This window comes from Taurulus bubalis (assembly GCF_910589615.1).
Source record: "Taurulus bubalis genome assembly, chromosome: 3".
NCBI classification, from domain to species: Eukaryota; Metazoa; Chordata; class Actinopteri; order Perciformes; family Cottidae; genus Taurulus; species Taurulus bubalis.
The window spans coordinates 23,529,876-23,544,541 of NC_136591.1; the positions used below are offsets into that span (position 1 = coordinate 23,529,876).

Sequence of the window (14,666 nt, forward strand, 5' to 3'; positions counted from 1 at the left end):
GTCGAGTGTAAAGACATAAAGTGAGCCGCTCCAATGAGAAAGACTACGAGCGCGTCACGTGACATCTCTGACGTCACCTGACTGCAGCGCAGGAGGTTGGAGGGTATAGTACGACCTGGGCCGCGTCCCATTCTTCTTTTTTACTCGCCTTGGACCTTTCCTTTCAATCAGTCCTTTCCCTACTTTTTTTATTTGTGAATACTTTTACATTTGAATAACTTTCCATTACAGTGACAATGAGCAGCAGAGAGCTACATTTGCGTTTGTTATGGTCTTCAAAAAATAAATTGTGGTACCTTATCTGATAAGACACCATTTATAAAGGGTTTATAAACAACTATAGCATGTAGAAAACTGGTGTCTTTGCACACGCGTGCAAGAAAAAAGATCTGTGGTAAACGATTTTAAGAGATTTTATCATTTGATTCTTTGAAATACAATATGTTATAGTAAATACCCTAATCAAGAGTTTTAAAGCTTTCACATATCTTAAAAACGGTTGCTAACAGTAAAGTGTTTCAGATGATCTGTAGCTCAGAGTATGAATATGGCAAGCTGTCAAAAAGTAATGGTTCTGTAGTAAAATTGCTCCAGTGATTGTTATAGCAGTATAGCATTTTACTGTTCTTTTTTTGTTTTTCCATTTGATTAGAGAGTAACTCCAACACAGCAGCAGAGTTCAGCAGGAGGTTATTTCAACCATTACAATCAGTTAAAACCCTTTTCATAGTATCACCTGAATATATAATAAATGAAAAGAGAACCTTGAAACATGCATTACAATATGTTCACTGGTTTACATAGTGGTTGTGAATATGCCATAATGTAACTGTTAACTGGTTAAGCCTCTGTAAAAACCTTCAAAGAGGATGAGCTTGTTTGGTCCACACTTTTATATTTTGGTGGGTGAAAACTGAAAAGTGATATCGAACAGGTAAAAGTGGAGCGACTAAATCTGAATATATGCATGGTAAAGATTTTTTGGGGGGCATTTATTGCCATGGTTATAAAGTGTCGGAAAGGACTCAGTTGGACGGTGCCAGGAGGGATCTATTTTTGTGAAATGGGTCCAGTTGCTTGATGACATGAAATCAGAACTAAAGCAACTGCCTGTCAGTAAGTTGCACTGACAAACTGCAGGTGGCGGCAATGCAACTCATGGATGAAGCTGCCATAGAAAGCAACAGAAGAAGAAGAACGTAATTTGCCAGCGCAAAGGTATCTACGAGGAGACATGGCAGAAACAAGTCTGGGTAAGATAACTCAACAGAAATACAGTGCAAACTACTTCGTACAACTTGAGATATCTAGCAAGGTGTCAGATATCCATACAGCTGCTTCCAGACTTAAACGTTGATATCTGAAAAGGACTTAAAAACAGCAGCCAGAGTTGCTGCTGTAATGCCTAATACAATGCACATACAATTTATTTTTTTGCAGAGAATCAACAGCATTGACACAGGTGTGTAGTTAGTGAAATGGTCTGTGGAAATGTTTGTTGTCTTTTCATAGTTCAGACAGATTTCCTGGTTTTAAGTTTCATCGTGGACCCATTCAAGTGGTTTCACTTTCCTCTTAAAGTGACAGTAGCAGTTTATAGAAATAAGGAACAGTCTGCATGTAAGAGGTGGGAGAAGTATTCAGATCCTTTACTTAACTAAAAGTAGCACTGCAATACCACAATACAAAAGTACTCCATTGCAAATAAAAGTACACATGTACTTAAATATATTCAAAGTAAAAGTTCTCCTAATACAGAATTACTTAATTACTGTTGGATTAGTACTGATGTTTTAACATACAAGCAGCAGTTTAATGTGGCCGGAGATTCAGCCCATTTTAAGTATGTATATGTGTTTGGGAAGTTTTATCTATAACAATACACAACAAAACTTATTGTATAATCTGATCGTGTGTTTTGTGGAGTTAAAAAGTACAATATTTACACCTGAAATGGAATTATGCTTTTTTCATTCAGTATGCATGATAATAATAATAATAATAATAATAATAATAATAATAATAATTCTTTATGTAGCACTTAGCAAAATGAGTGGTGACAAAGTGCTTTACAAAGGGCAGGCATAAATAAATAAACTCATCAAAATGAAAATTGTGAAGAATAGATTATATTTAATTAAAAGAGTAAGAACAAAATAAAACATTGAAAAAATACTGTAGCAAGATCAAGATTTTACTTTAATGCAACTCTGTACCATCTTTCGACTGAGGAAAGCCCACATCTTTCAAACTACATGCCACAGTTTTTAATGCAGGATTTATGTTAAATATGTGTACCGATGATGGGGTTATTTTCTCCAACTTTAGAAAGCTCCCATGCAGACCCTCAGTGGACATTATACAACAGACTGAATAGTACTACATTTATTGTGGCTTTATTGGCAAGAAAGTAAAAAAAAAAGAAAAATTGCCAAAGGATCAAAATATAAAGGTATTTTAGAATAGAAATTACCGAACATTGTGATTGTTATAAAGCTATAATATATATAATCTATAATAATATGTATACTCCCCATCAGGAGTAAACGTGGAAAATAAGTGTTGGTATTGAAGTAAATGTAGTCATTTTAAACCATATTTCTTATATAATTAAATCCTTGTGTCTTTTCCCCTCCCAGGTGGTGTTGGTGCAGTGAAGACAATCCTACAAAGTGCCGCAGCAGGTTTTGCTTTTGGAGAAGCTGCGTTATTTGCAGTTGAGCCCTCACTGACTACAGATGGCGTCCTGCTGAATGTTGCGACTCTGGCTGCTGGACGAGTGGGTTCCACGGGCGTCGGGGTAGTGACGGCATGCCTCGCGTTCACCTCAGTGCTCATTTCTCTCGGTAGTGGTTTCCTCCTCGCTGCCATGACGTTGAAGCTGTTGACCCAAGCCGGAGTGAGGTTGCCATGGTTGGTGGAGGCCACAACAGGAGCCTCTGTTGTAGTGGGTGCTGTCACTACTGGAGTGTTCGCCGGCATCCTTCCACCATGGGTCTACCTCACAGCCCAAAGCATTCTGGTCCTTGTAGTCTACTCATACTCCAATATTAATGACATGACCACAGCTCTGTTAATCATCTTCACCACTCTCTATCTCTGTGTAGTTTATGGAAGAATGGGTGTCATGGTTGGACTTTTCGTCATGGGTTTGACCATATCAGTGCTGTGCGCCCTTCGAAAGGCTCTGACGGAGAGGACGACGCAAAGACCAAAATCGAAAACCGAGTGCCAACTTTTGGAGAGGATATTCTTCTACTCTGTTTTTGTGGGGATACTGGGATTTTCAGTCGGCTTGGGGGCAGGCGAAGCAGGAGACGGGTCTGAAGCAGAGGTGGTCTTGATGCTGCAGTCGGTTCTCTGGGTGGCGTTTCTGTCTGCAGGACTGCTTGGAGCCGGCCTGGGAACAGTGGCCACGGCCGGGCTGGGGCCAGAGGTGGCTGGAAAGGTCACCGTGGGGGCTGCTATGATATCATCAGTATTCCTGAGAGCCATTCTGCATTCAAGCTCTTCTTTGGGGACCCGGAGCAGCTTGGGGGGGACGTTAGGAGCAACCGCAGCTGCAGGGGTGTCTCTCGGAGCCGCAAGCGTTGCAGCAAAGAAGGCGTTCGGGACTCGAAATTGGACTTTAGCAGCTTTGGGTTCAGTAGTTGTTGGTGCAATTCTGGCAATGCGCGGCGTGGCACTCAAAGCGACTCTCCTGACAACATCAGAACTTGTAACGATCACCCTCGTTGCAGTGGGGTCGTTCGTTCTGGGTGCACCAAAGAGCCCGTTTAACACTCAGGTGAATCTACAAAGGGGCCTTCTCACGGGGCCGGAGCTAATTAAAGGAATCGGCATGGAGACGGTCGCCGCAGCAGCAGCGCCTATCGGAGCCGGGGCACTCGGGGCTGCAGCGCTGGGTACCGCAGCTCTGGGGAGGCTGGGGACTGTGGGAATTCTGGTGGCTATATTGTTGGCTTTGGGAAGTGTTCTTAGTGGCATGATAGGGAAATCTCCGCTGACAACAGACTCACACAGAGACTGACTGAGGCCGAGGTTTAAATCTCTGTCTGAACCCAAGGCCAAGCACTAAAGCGTTGCATGCGTGTTTGTGTGTGAGTTGATTATTGCATTATTGCAAGTCTACACATGTGTAAAATGTATATTTTAAATGTGAGCTCATTTGCATCAGATTTTTTTTTTATCCATAAAAAGCACATTTGCTTGTTGATCAAACCTGGCAATATTGTCATAATCGTATTATGGAGGCTGGCAGTGATGAATAAAGTGGAAATAAAATGTTATCCATGCATCTGTATTTATTTGCTGTTTGTCAATATCGTTGTACTAATTACTGTAAATCACTGGAGAATCAGATAAAGAGTCAGTTGTTTGACAGTCGCTGTAAGGATCCCTTTTCCTCACTTCTTCGCACCAGCATTGTCACATTTCCCAAGACATGATTGCAAGGTGGCAGCTACTTTGGTTTCATCTTAGCAACAGTAACAGAGGACTTTCTGTTTAGAAAAAAGAGGGGGAGGGGGGGCTCGGGGAGTAGGGAGAGAGAGAGAGAGAGAGAGAGAGAGAATCAGTAGCTTGAAGAGCATCTTAGGGTAGAGTCTGTTCTTCAGATCTTACCATGATTAAGAAAAACATGGATTTATACATGAAAGTAAGATGCCCCTCCGCCTATAAACTAATATTGCCCTCTCTGAAGAGATGATATGTTGCATTCAAATGGATATCCACCTGTGGCTCAGGGTCTGCCATGACAGCACACATAACCACAGCAGCAAGAAAGAAGAAGTTTTTCCACTGAAACAACCGGGGGACTTGGGGCAGCAGCTCCAAGACTGTGAGAAGCTGATATACTTCTAAGGAAGTTAATAGCACCATAGAATTTTGTAACATAGAAATAATTTCAAAAGGTAAGCATTTTATTTGTTTATGGATGGTGAAACTAGGCATTGATAACAACCTGGGATGTAATTAAAATAAAAGTTAGTAAACAAGTAAGTTAACAATGTAAATATCTCCAAAAGATGCACAAAGATGGGATGCATCACAACTTTTTCATGGATTCTGGCATTTTGCGCACTTCAGGATTAATGCGCGACAGTATTACTTCATGAACCAAGAGGCCTGCCTTTATTAAATGAACATGTCTGTGAACCGGGTCCACACAACAGACACGGAGCCGTCCGCAGAGTACTCAGTGGAGTATTCGGTGCAGATTCCTAGTGACCCGGGACACGGAGCGGGTCGCTCGCGGGACGTCACCGTGCTCCAGGCGGGCTGCTGCAGCTGCCTGCCGCGCGCGGTGCGCCTCACTTTTGCGCCAGAATCACTGGAGAGAATTTACCAGAACTACTTTCGCCGACAGAGACAAGAGAACCTGCTCATGCTGGCGGCGTTCGCGGCTCTTTTCAACAGCTTTGTCATCCTCATGAGCGTGGTGGTGTACACGCGGGACAAACTGGCGCTGGTGATGGTCGCAGTGGTGGGGCTGGCTGCGGACATTGCACTCTACGTGCTGTGCCGGCTCCAGATGCTGCCCGCGTCGCCCGTCTTACGCGGAGCGGTGCCGTACGTTCTGTGGCTGATGATCACCGTCCACGTGTTGTGTTACCTGGGTCTGAACTACGAGCGGTTCCCCCAAGGCAGTGACGCCGCCGGCTGGCAGGCCTTTTTCAGTTTCTGCAGCTTTCTGACCCTCCCGCTGAACCTGGTGCCGCTGCTGCGGCTCACAGCCATCTCCTGTGGGATACACACCCTGGTACAGGGGGTCACCGTGGCTCGGAGGTTTGAGGATGACCTGCAGGGGTCCATGCTGGTGAGACAGGTAAATATGGCCCTCAGTAAAGGGACACAGAGCACCTGAGGATGAAAGAGACCCGTGTCACACATGGTGTGGAAAGCAAGGGCCATGGTCATAAGACAAAGCGGGAACCATTGTTTTAGAGAAATGGAGGTGTTAAAGACAGGTGAATAGATGTTGGCTTTGAGTCACACCGCAAACAAAACAACAGTTCCATAACACAAAGCCTGCAAAGAATGCAGCACTTTGATTTGACCTTAGTTCCCAAAATGAAATGTGCTCTCACGGCCATATAACATTTTTTGAATTTGGATCAATCATTATATATGAATTCCTTTTAAATGAATTTGATAATTATACATTAATTTTAATACAATGAATCCAAGTTAGTTTCCTTAATATTCTGACACTATATACATTCAGAAGCTTTATAATTGCCTTTGTGCATGTCAAAAATGTATTTTATACCACAATAAAAATACAGGTCATACAAAATGCAGCATTTACCCATGATGACCCAAAAGTAAAATGTGAATTGCAGACAAAAAAAAGGAAATTTTGATGAAACCATTTAGAAAATTAATTTACACTTTAATACAATTTTCTTGAAAGGAAGGGCATCAGAACTGTTGTCTAAATAGGTCGTTGAAAATATGTTGAGGCTTCGTCTATCTTAATGTGGAAACTGCAATGCCCTATTGAAAAAGATAATGTGCCAAATTCGAGAGTTGACGAGTCTGTTTCCGCTGGCTCCACATGGCTGACTCGTGCACGGAGAATTACAGACAGTGGTTACAAAGCGACCGTATGAGGACACTAACGACCATGTATACGAACACACATCCTCTGACCCTCACTTCAGCTCCTCGCCAACTGGATGCTGAACCTGTGCGCAGCCACGGTCGGTGTGATGTCGTACTACATGGCGGACAGGAAGTACAGGACGGCTTTTTTGGAGGCCCGTCAGTCACTAGGGGTCAAACTCACGCTAGAAGAGCAGAGCACCCAGCAGGTAAGTGGGACACACACACACACACACACACACACACACACACACACACACACACACACACACACACACACATGCATACTTTGCTTAATGAGATAATACATTTCCTTATTTGAGCACACACGCACACACACATTCTGCACACAAACACACTTGTGCAGCAGAACGCCCTGTGCTGCCTAATTACTGTGTGTTTTGCTCGGCAAGAGACTTGTTTTCACCAACGGAGCCACCGTCAGGGACACAATACAGTCAGCTTGAGCTCTGTGAGAACAGAACCTGTACCAAAATTGTGGGAAGATATTATTTGATATTTTGAAAGCATGTTTATTGTATTTGATTATTGCTCTTGATTTCCTTTCTCGCCTTCATCCTTTAGTATTGCGTTTTCTATGTTATTCCTTTTTACAGCTACCTTTTTCGATAATGAAAAGGATTTTTGTCAATTTTTGTGTAAGTTAATTGTCTTAATTGACTATGTATGTATGTAAGATAGATGTAGACTATGTATCACTCTCACATATTAGGCATGGAAGTGTTAGGCTTGAATGACATTTTTAATAAACTGACAATGATACATTTTTCCTTCACAGCCGTTTTATGCTATTATGTATTTTTTTTCTCATGTCAAAAGGGTGACAGTATTTTAAATTTGATGGCAATCCATAACTTAATCTATTAAACACAAAGATAATGTAACCTACACTGTCTCCAACCTTTATTTGTATTCATTTAGTTCTATTATTGGATTTCCTCTCACTCTCTTGTCACTCTTTCCGAGATTTTCACAATCTATGGGGAAAAAAGGAGTCCAGACCTGTGAGAGTGGTTTATTATAGACAGGGGTGGAAAAGATGGAGAATGATGGTGGATATGTAGATGAGGATAGAGAGACAAAAAGATTATAGATATAATTCCCAAATTGCCTTTACATGGGGGGGTCCTGGTAGAAGACATGAAGGCCCAGTCAACCAGTTGACAGGATCTTTTGAGAATCCCTTTACTGCCTCAGTCATGCTATGCACACACACACACACACACACACACACACACACACACACACACACACACACACACACACACATACTGCAATATACATAGGCATTTATTCTTTCTGTCAGCACTGAATGTGACAAAACTCACAGTGTTTCTACTATCTCCATGTAGGAGGAACTGTTGCTGTCCATACTGCCCAAACATATCGCAGATGAGATGCTGCAGGGCATGAAGAGCCAGGCCGATCAGAATGAGGTCCAGCAGCAGCAGTTCAACACCATGTACATGTACCGCCATGAAAACGTCAGGTCGGGATCACAAAATTTGCTTTTTTTTGGGGGGGGGGGGGGTTTGATGATTTCATTGTTACGGGAAGGTTTGAGCCGCTTGTTAAATGTCACATTGCAACTTCTTCCCTTCTGTTCCAGTATCTTGTTTGCTGACATCGTGGGCTTCACCCAGCTGTCCTCAACCTGTAGCGCCCATGAGCTTGTAAAGCTGCTTAATGAACTGTTCGCCCGCTTCGATAAACTGGCAGAAGTGAGTGACGGTTTTCCTGTGTCTTCGTTGTAGTTAACTGTATTCATTGTACTCTCCATGTCACTGGTCAACTCTGAGATAAATATGGTGCTCCTATAGTAGATAAAGCATGAAGTACCCTCTAGGATGCCCTTCCAGTGGCGAAAACAGGATGAAGTGGTCACTAGGATGCCCCTCTAATGGAGAAAACATTATGAAGTGCCCTATAAGCTACCCTTCCATTGTAGAAAATGGGACAATGTGCCCTCTAGGAGGCTTTTCCAGTGGAGAAAACAGGATGAAGTGGCCTCACGGATGCCCCTACCATGGAGAAAACATTAGGAAGTGCCCTATAAGATACCCTTCCAGTGGAGAAAATGGGATGAAGTGCCCTGATGCTTTTCCAGTAGATAAAACGGGATGAAGTGCCCTTTAAGGATGCTCTTCCAATGGAGAAAATGGGATGAAGTGTCCTTTAAGGATGCTCTTCCAGTGGATAAAACAAAATGAAGTGCCCTTTTAGGATGCTCTTCCAGTGGAGAAAATGTGATGAAGGGCCCACTAGTTTGCTGTTCCGGTGAAGAAAATGTGATGAAGTGCCTTCTGCGGTACCTTTTGCATGCTAGTATGTGCAGCTGGTGCCCTTATATATATTTTTCACACGTTCCTCTCAGACCGCTTGAGTCCATCACTGCGCCATGTGCTTGTCTCTCTTCCTTGATTTGATCAAGACAATAACAGCACATTGTTTTGTGTAGTTTTGTAGCTGTAATGGATATGTCATTTTCCATGGTTTTACATTCATATTTCTGTTTTCTAGATTTATTTTGCGACATTTAATTTGTTTCTTGCTCTCTTGCAGGAACATCACCAATTGAGGATTAAGATCCTCGGAGACTGTTACTATTGTATCTGTGGTCTTCCTGACTTCAGGGATGACCACGCTGCCTGCTCCATAATGATGGGCCTTGCAATGGTAGACGCCATCTCGTGAGTAGTGATTTTATTTTCACCCAGAAATACAACATAAATACGACAAAAGAGATGTAACAAAGACATAAGCATAAGTAAAGGGAAGGGATAGTGGCGATGTAGAGGTTGTATCATGGTCAGTTTATTTGTATATCTCGTGTATGAGACAAAAGGGAATCATGAAAATATCTTTTTTTTTTTAAGTTATACAAGTTTACACAAGAAAAATATATAAAGGAAGAAGTGAAGAGTTAGGAGAACGGTCGGGATATTTCTGCAGTCAACAATTTCTAGACAGAAGAGAATATTTGAATATGGATGAAGCCATGGAGACATGAACAACGAATGACGATACAACGGAGTTCCTCCGCTTTCCCTCGTGCTCCAGGTACGTGCGAGAGAAGACTAAAACGGAAGTGGACATGCGCGTGGGCGTCCACTCGGGCACCGTGCTCGGAGGAGTGCTCGGGCAGAAGAGGTGGCAGTTTGACGTTTGGTCCACTGATGTCACTGTGGCCAATAAGATGGAATCTGGGGGGATTCCTGGGTGAGAACGCCTTTTTTCACTGTCGGGGTGAGCAATCAAATTCTCTCGTGCACTTTATTTCAAGAGGATTGTGTGCTACACAGGAGGGTGCATATTTCCCAAACCACCAAGGACAGTCTGCGAGGAGAATTTGAACTGGAGCTGGGGGATGGAGGAGGGAGGTGCGAGTACCTGCTGGAGAAAGGCATCGACACTTACTTAGTCCTAGTGCCTAAACAGGTGGCGAATGGGCTCAGTGGAAATGTAAGTTACTTCTTTCTTTCAGGGAAATTATCATTATAATGTATTACCTATTTTTATTGTTTTATTGTGTTGGACAGACAAGGATGTAAACTGTTTGCGGAGTCATTGAACTGGGAGGTGTTAATTCAAGTTATTTTAATCACATTAACAGAAGTTGTCCCTGCTTCTCTGCTCTCAGAAACCAGGCATGTTGTCCAACAGAAATTCAAACCAGTTAATCAACACTACAGCGACCAATGGGAACGCAGCCTCACCCCAATCCACGCCCACTGAGTCTAGACAGGAGGTAATTTAAATTTAAAATGTCAACTATAAAGTCAGGTATTTGATACCTCATACATAGAAACATACACATGTTTCTACATTCCATTAAATGCACAGACATTATTAAAAAAATGGTTAGCCTTGTTAATCTTACCGATCCAATCTCTCTTTCCATGTTGACAACATCAGAGGAATAGGATGGTCGAGGAACAAGTCATCAACAGACGGCTGCAGCAGGAGCTGCTGGAAAGAGAAACTCAACAAATGTAAGAAAATCAGACAATCAGACAAAAAAATATCGTAAAAGCAAAGAATGACAAATACAAAGTCAGAGAGTTGACTTCTCGCCATGTTGCTCACAGCATGAAGGATCACCAGATCAACCCTCTGTCGTTGCGTTTTGTGGACGCGAAGTTGGAGGAGCACTACTCCTCAGAGAAGGAGAAGCGAAGCGGAGCTGCCTTCTGCTGCTGCATCATAGTGCTCTTCTTCATTACGGCGATGGAGGTGTTCATCGACCCACTGTGAGTACTTTGTCACACATTTACATACAAATTACATATAATAATACACACATTTAAATGTTCCTTAGACATCTGTTAATTCATGAACCAATAGTGTCTTAGAAAAGGTAAAGTTGAAAATTGACTGATGATGTGTGCTCTTGTTCCAGGTTGGCTGTGAACTATGTGACTCTGGCAATAGGAGAGGTGTTGTTGCTTATCCTCACAGTGTGCTCCCTGGCTGCCATCTTTCCCAGGGTGAGGAAAGAGAATCCATGGTTGTGGCGATGGGAAACAAAATTCATACAAATTTAATTTGTTCATTTCTTTGTCTTTTTTGGCTCAAGAACAACATTGTTAACCACATCTGATGCGGATGTAAATCATCAGAAAGGGGCACACTTAACACTGATAAATTGTCCTTTTTCCAATGAGTCAAATCTCTAAAAATTCTACTTAAAGGCACAAACAGATTTGTTAAATGTAATTTGTGACATGAGACTAATGGGATCGTATAAAGTATACATAGACATTAAGTAAAACATGTTTGTTGTTCATAGATGTTCTCCAAGAGGATGGTGTCTTTTTCAGTGTGGATTGATCGCACGCGGTGGGCCAGAAACACATGGGCCATGGCGGCCATATTTGTTCTTACGATGGCAGTGATCGCTGACATGGTACGAATGTTATAACTCTTATACAATGCAGTCATGAATGTGTTTGTGTGTGTGTGTTAGGGGTTGGTTTTCTCACAAAAGCTAAATACATTTTCATATTGTGAAATCTGTTGCTTGGCTAATCCAGGGCATTAAAGTACATCATCATAATAATGCAAAAAACTATATATATCGTCGTTATCACCCAACCCTAATGTGTGTGTCTTTCCATTGGTGTGTCTCCGCTTTGTCCTCTTCAAACCATCACCTCCTTTCATGTATCTGACTACATGTTCCCAGTGGGGTCCATTAGCTGTCTGTCTTGCTGCCTGCTGGCTCATTTGTCACGGTCCCACAGGGAGCAGCCTGATACACACACCGCTGCCTTCGAGGTCTGACAAGAATAGAGGACGCTAAAGTGAACATTCATTGTTCTGTCTTAGCTGCCATGTGGAGGTGACAGGCACAGTGGGACGAAAATGCTCAACAAAAAAAAAAATAGTCCCACTGTCCCTATTGTTGCCATTGTAACAGTGTTATTGTGAAAATATAGTTCAAACAGTTTATTTAATGTGAAAGGGAAACAACCGTATACACTAAATGTGCCAGCATTAAACACATTTGAAATTGTTTCATTACGTCACGTCCTAGCTATTAATACTGGGCTGTAAAACAGTTGTAAAGTGAACATGACTCATGCCCTTCATCCCTGATATTACAGCTGAGCTGTGTTCCACCGTCTCTTCGAGTCTTCAACAGCACTTCTGGCCCCGTGTTGGAGTCCTTTGGTGACCGAGGCTGTGCGGAGAATCCAAAGCACTACAGCTTCATGGCTGTGATGTCACTCATCGCCACCGCCATGTTGGTGCAGGTCAGCCACCTGATCAAACTGGGCCTCATGGTGCTGGTCGTCACGGCAAATGGAGCTGTCAATATCTACAGCTGGCGGGACATATATGACCTGCATGACTACATACAGTTTGCCTCATACAGGTAAGAAATTGGGTAAAGCAGATCAATTAATCTATTTTTATGTCATTTTATTTAAAATACTTAAATAAATAAGCCAGTAAATAACTATTGTGCTATATTTAGGTTTTTTTTAGTTTGTTGTGTATAAAATACATTTGTAATACATTATTCTGCCTGTTTCTAGAACATCCATAGTGCCATCCAAGTACCTCATGACCGTGATGATCATTGTCATGATGATTTGCTTCTACCTCTTTGCCCGCCATGTGAGTCACTGTCTCCTATACTCCCACACTGTATCACACTTTGCTGACCCACTGCGTCTTCTACAGCCTTTTAAAGTCAGCACCTCCAGGGGACAGCTTCCTGTAACCGTGCAAAGCAATCATGAAATGTCTATAATGGGTTTTTCTTTTTCTCCATACAACTTTCCCACCCTGGGGTGTGTGTGCAGTTGGAGATTCAGTCCAGGAAGCTGTTCCTGTGGAAGATGGGTGTGCACGACCAGAAGGAGAGGGTGTTTGAGATGAGACGCTGGAACGAAGCGCTGGTCACCAATATGCTGCCGGAGCACGTGGCCAAACACTTCCTGGGCTCTAAAAAAAGAGACGAGGTACATACGAGCGTGTGCCAAGTTACAGTGTGATCTAGGAATGTGGGTGTTTGGGTGGCAGTGAGAAAAAGAAAAGAAATGTCAGGAAGGAGAAGGAGGAGGGTCACAATACTGTTTAAAAGCCATTCTAGCTTCCACCTTCTTCAGGGGACACAGAAATAACTATAAAGCAACTCAATATAATTGTGTTTATTTAAATATTTAATAAATCACTGTATGGATGCCTGTACCTCATCACAATGCAATATGTTGCATATCAGTGCCATCTTGTGGCGTATTTCCAAATTACACATCGAAGCTTTCCTCTGGTCTTATAATCGGTGAAAATGAATTATAAATATAGCAATATACAATGGAAGCAAACTAACATCATGCAATTTGTCATTTGTAGGACCTGTACAGCCAGTCTTACAATGAAACAGGTGTGATGTTTGCTTCCATCCCCAACTTTTCTGATTTCTACACCGAAGAGAGCATCAACAACGGAGGCCTTGAGTGTCTCAGGATTCTCAATGAGATTATCTCCGACTTTGACAGCGTGAGTCCCAGCTGCGTTTGCACAGCTTGTAGTCGACACATTGAGACACAGCTCCCAGGTATTAAACACCTAACTACTAACTGATGCGCTCGTCTTCCACCAGTTGCTAGACAAGGATGAGTTCCGCTTCATCACGAAGATCAAGACAATAGGCAGCACCTACATGGCTGCATCAGGTCTCACCCCAGAGAGCAACACAAATGAATACAGCAACCGCAAGGTGTGACACATAAACTGCTTATATGTTATAAATATACCTTGTGGCAGGTATAACAATCTGTTGTGCTGTTTTATCTAAACTGGTGATGCATGTGGCGGTGTGATAGTAACTGTGAAAGTTGGGCTGTTGCTCTACAGCCAGAGGACCAGTCACTGATCGAGCGCTGGCAGCACCTCGCTGACCTGGCAGACTTTGCCTTGGCGATGAAAGTCACCCTGAACAACCTCAACAAACAGTCCTTCAACAACTTCATGCTCCGAATCGGTTAGTGTGTGTGTGTGTGTGTGTGTGTGTGTGTGTGTGTGTGTCTGCGCGTGTGTGTCTGCGCGTGTGTGTTCATGATTGCATGTTAATCCCCTTTAGGTCTGAATAAGGGGGGAGTTTTGGCTGGAGTGATCGGAGCTCGTAAACCTCACTATGATATCTGGGGCAACACAGTCAATGTAGCCAGCAGAATGGAGTCCACCGGAGTGATGGGAAACATCCAGGTAGCACAGACACAACAGCTTACATATAACACACTTGAATGTATCCTGTTATAACTCTATTTATTTATTTCATGCTCATTTTCAACTTCAAAATTCTGCTTTTATCCATCTCCTTTAAATGTTATGTACCGCTCTGCCCTCAGGTGGTGGAGGACTGCTACGACATCTTGAAGGCTTATGGCTTCCGCTTCATCCGGAGAGGGCCCATATTTGTCAAAGGTAAAGGGGAGCTGCTAACCTTCTTCATGAAAGGAAAAGACAAACCCAGGAGCAATGGTGGTCCAGTGACCACTGCCCTTCCGCACCAAGTCGGTGACCTTTGA

The 14,666-nt window shown here is 42.8% G+C and overlaps 1 protein-coding gene across 1 annotated transcript; it reads left to right on the forward strand.

Annotated features, from left to right (window-relative positions):
* Positions 1-5,146: 5,146 nt before the first annotated feature.
* Positions 5,147-14,666, forward strand: LOC306733383 (adenylate cyclase type 3-like; the record flags this gene model as incomplete). The annotated part of the gene is made up of 20 exons (XM_079214610.1): positions 5,147-5,827; positions 6,666-6,815; positions 7,980-8,116; positions 8,237-8,348; positions 9,190-9,317; positions 9,688-9,846; positions 9,930-10,089; positions 10,268-10,375; positions 10,543-10,619; positions 10,716-10,877; positions 11,027-11,114; positions 11,417-11,533; positions 12,234-12,505; positions 12,669-12,750; positions 12,939-13,097; positions 13,489-13,635; positions 13,739-13,855; positions 13,993-14,119; positions 14,219-14,343; positions 14,487-14,666. The coding sequence occupies 20 exons, from the start codon at positions 5,147-5,149 to the stop codon at positions 14,664-14,666; spliced, it is 3,288 nt and encodes a 1,095-aa protein (XP_079070736.1).